The sequence below is a fragment of the Penaeus monodon genome, chromosome 23 (genome assembly GCF_015228065.2).
Source record: "Penaeus monodon isolate SGIC_2016 chromosome 23, NSTDA_Pmon_1, whole genome shotgun sequence".
Classification (NCBI taxonomy): Eukaryota; Metazoa; Arthropoda; class Malacostraca; order Decapoda; family Penaeidae; genus Penaeus; species Penaeus monodon.
In genome coordinates, this window is record NC_051408.1 from 16,074,090 (window position 1) to 16,074,349 (window position 260).

Below are 260 nucleotides of genomic sequence, written 5' to 3' on the forward strand. Positions count from 1 at the left end.
TCTAGTTTGCTGTACATAGAGCTCAAGAGAATAGCATTTCATTCATAATGATATAAACATAGTATAGAATATAATAACCTTTTCTGGAACTGTAAATGGAATGCGGCCTTGTTCTGCAAATGCATTATCCCATGACACTGTTGCCCAAGCATGAGGCTCCTGATTGCCATGGACAATAACCACAACTGGCAAAGACAGAGTCCATACCTGACAGAGAAAAATCACATTAGCAGGATTAATCAAAATATGAAAAATCTTGG

The 260-nt window shown here is 37.3% G+C and overlaps 1 protein-coding gene across 1 annotated transcript in view; it reads right to left on the reverse strand.

Annotated features, from left to right (window-relative positions):
* Window positions 1–260, reverse strand: part of LOC119587821 (signal transducer and activator of transcription 5B-like) — a 29,198-nt gene that overhangs the window by 18,407 nt on the left and 10,531 nt on the right. The window contains 1 exon segment of the mRNA XM_037936525.1: window positions 79–207. Within this exon segment, the coding sequence (XP_037792453.1) occupies window positions 79–207 (129 nt within the window).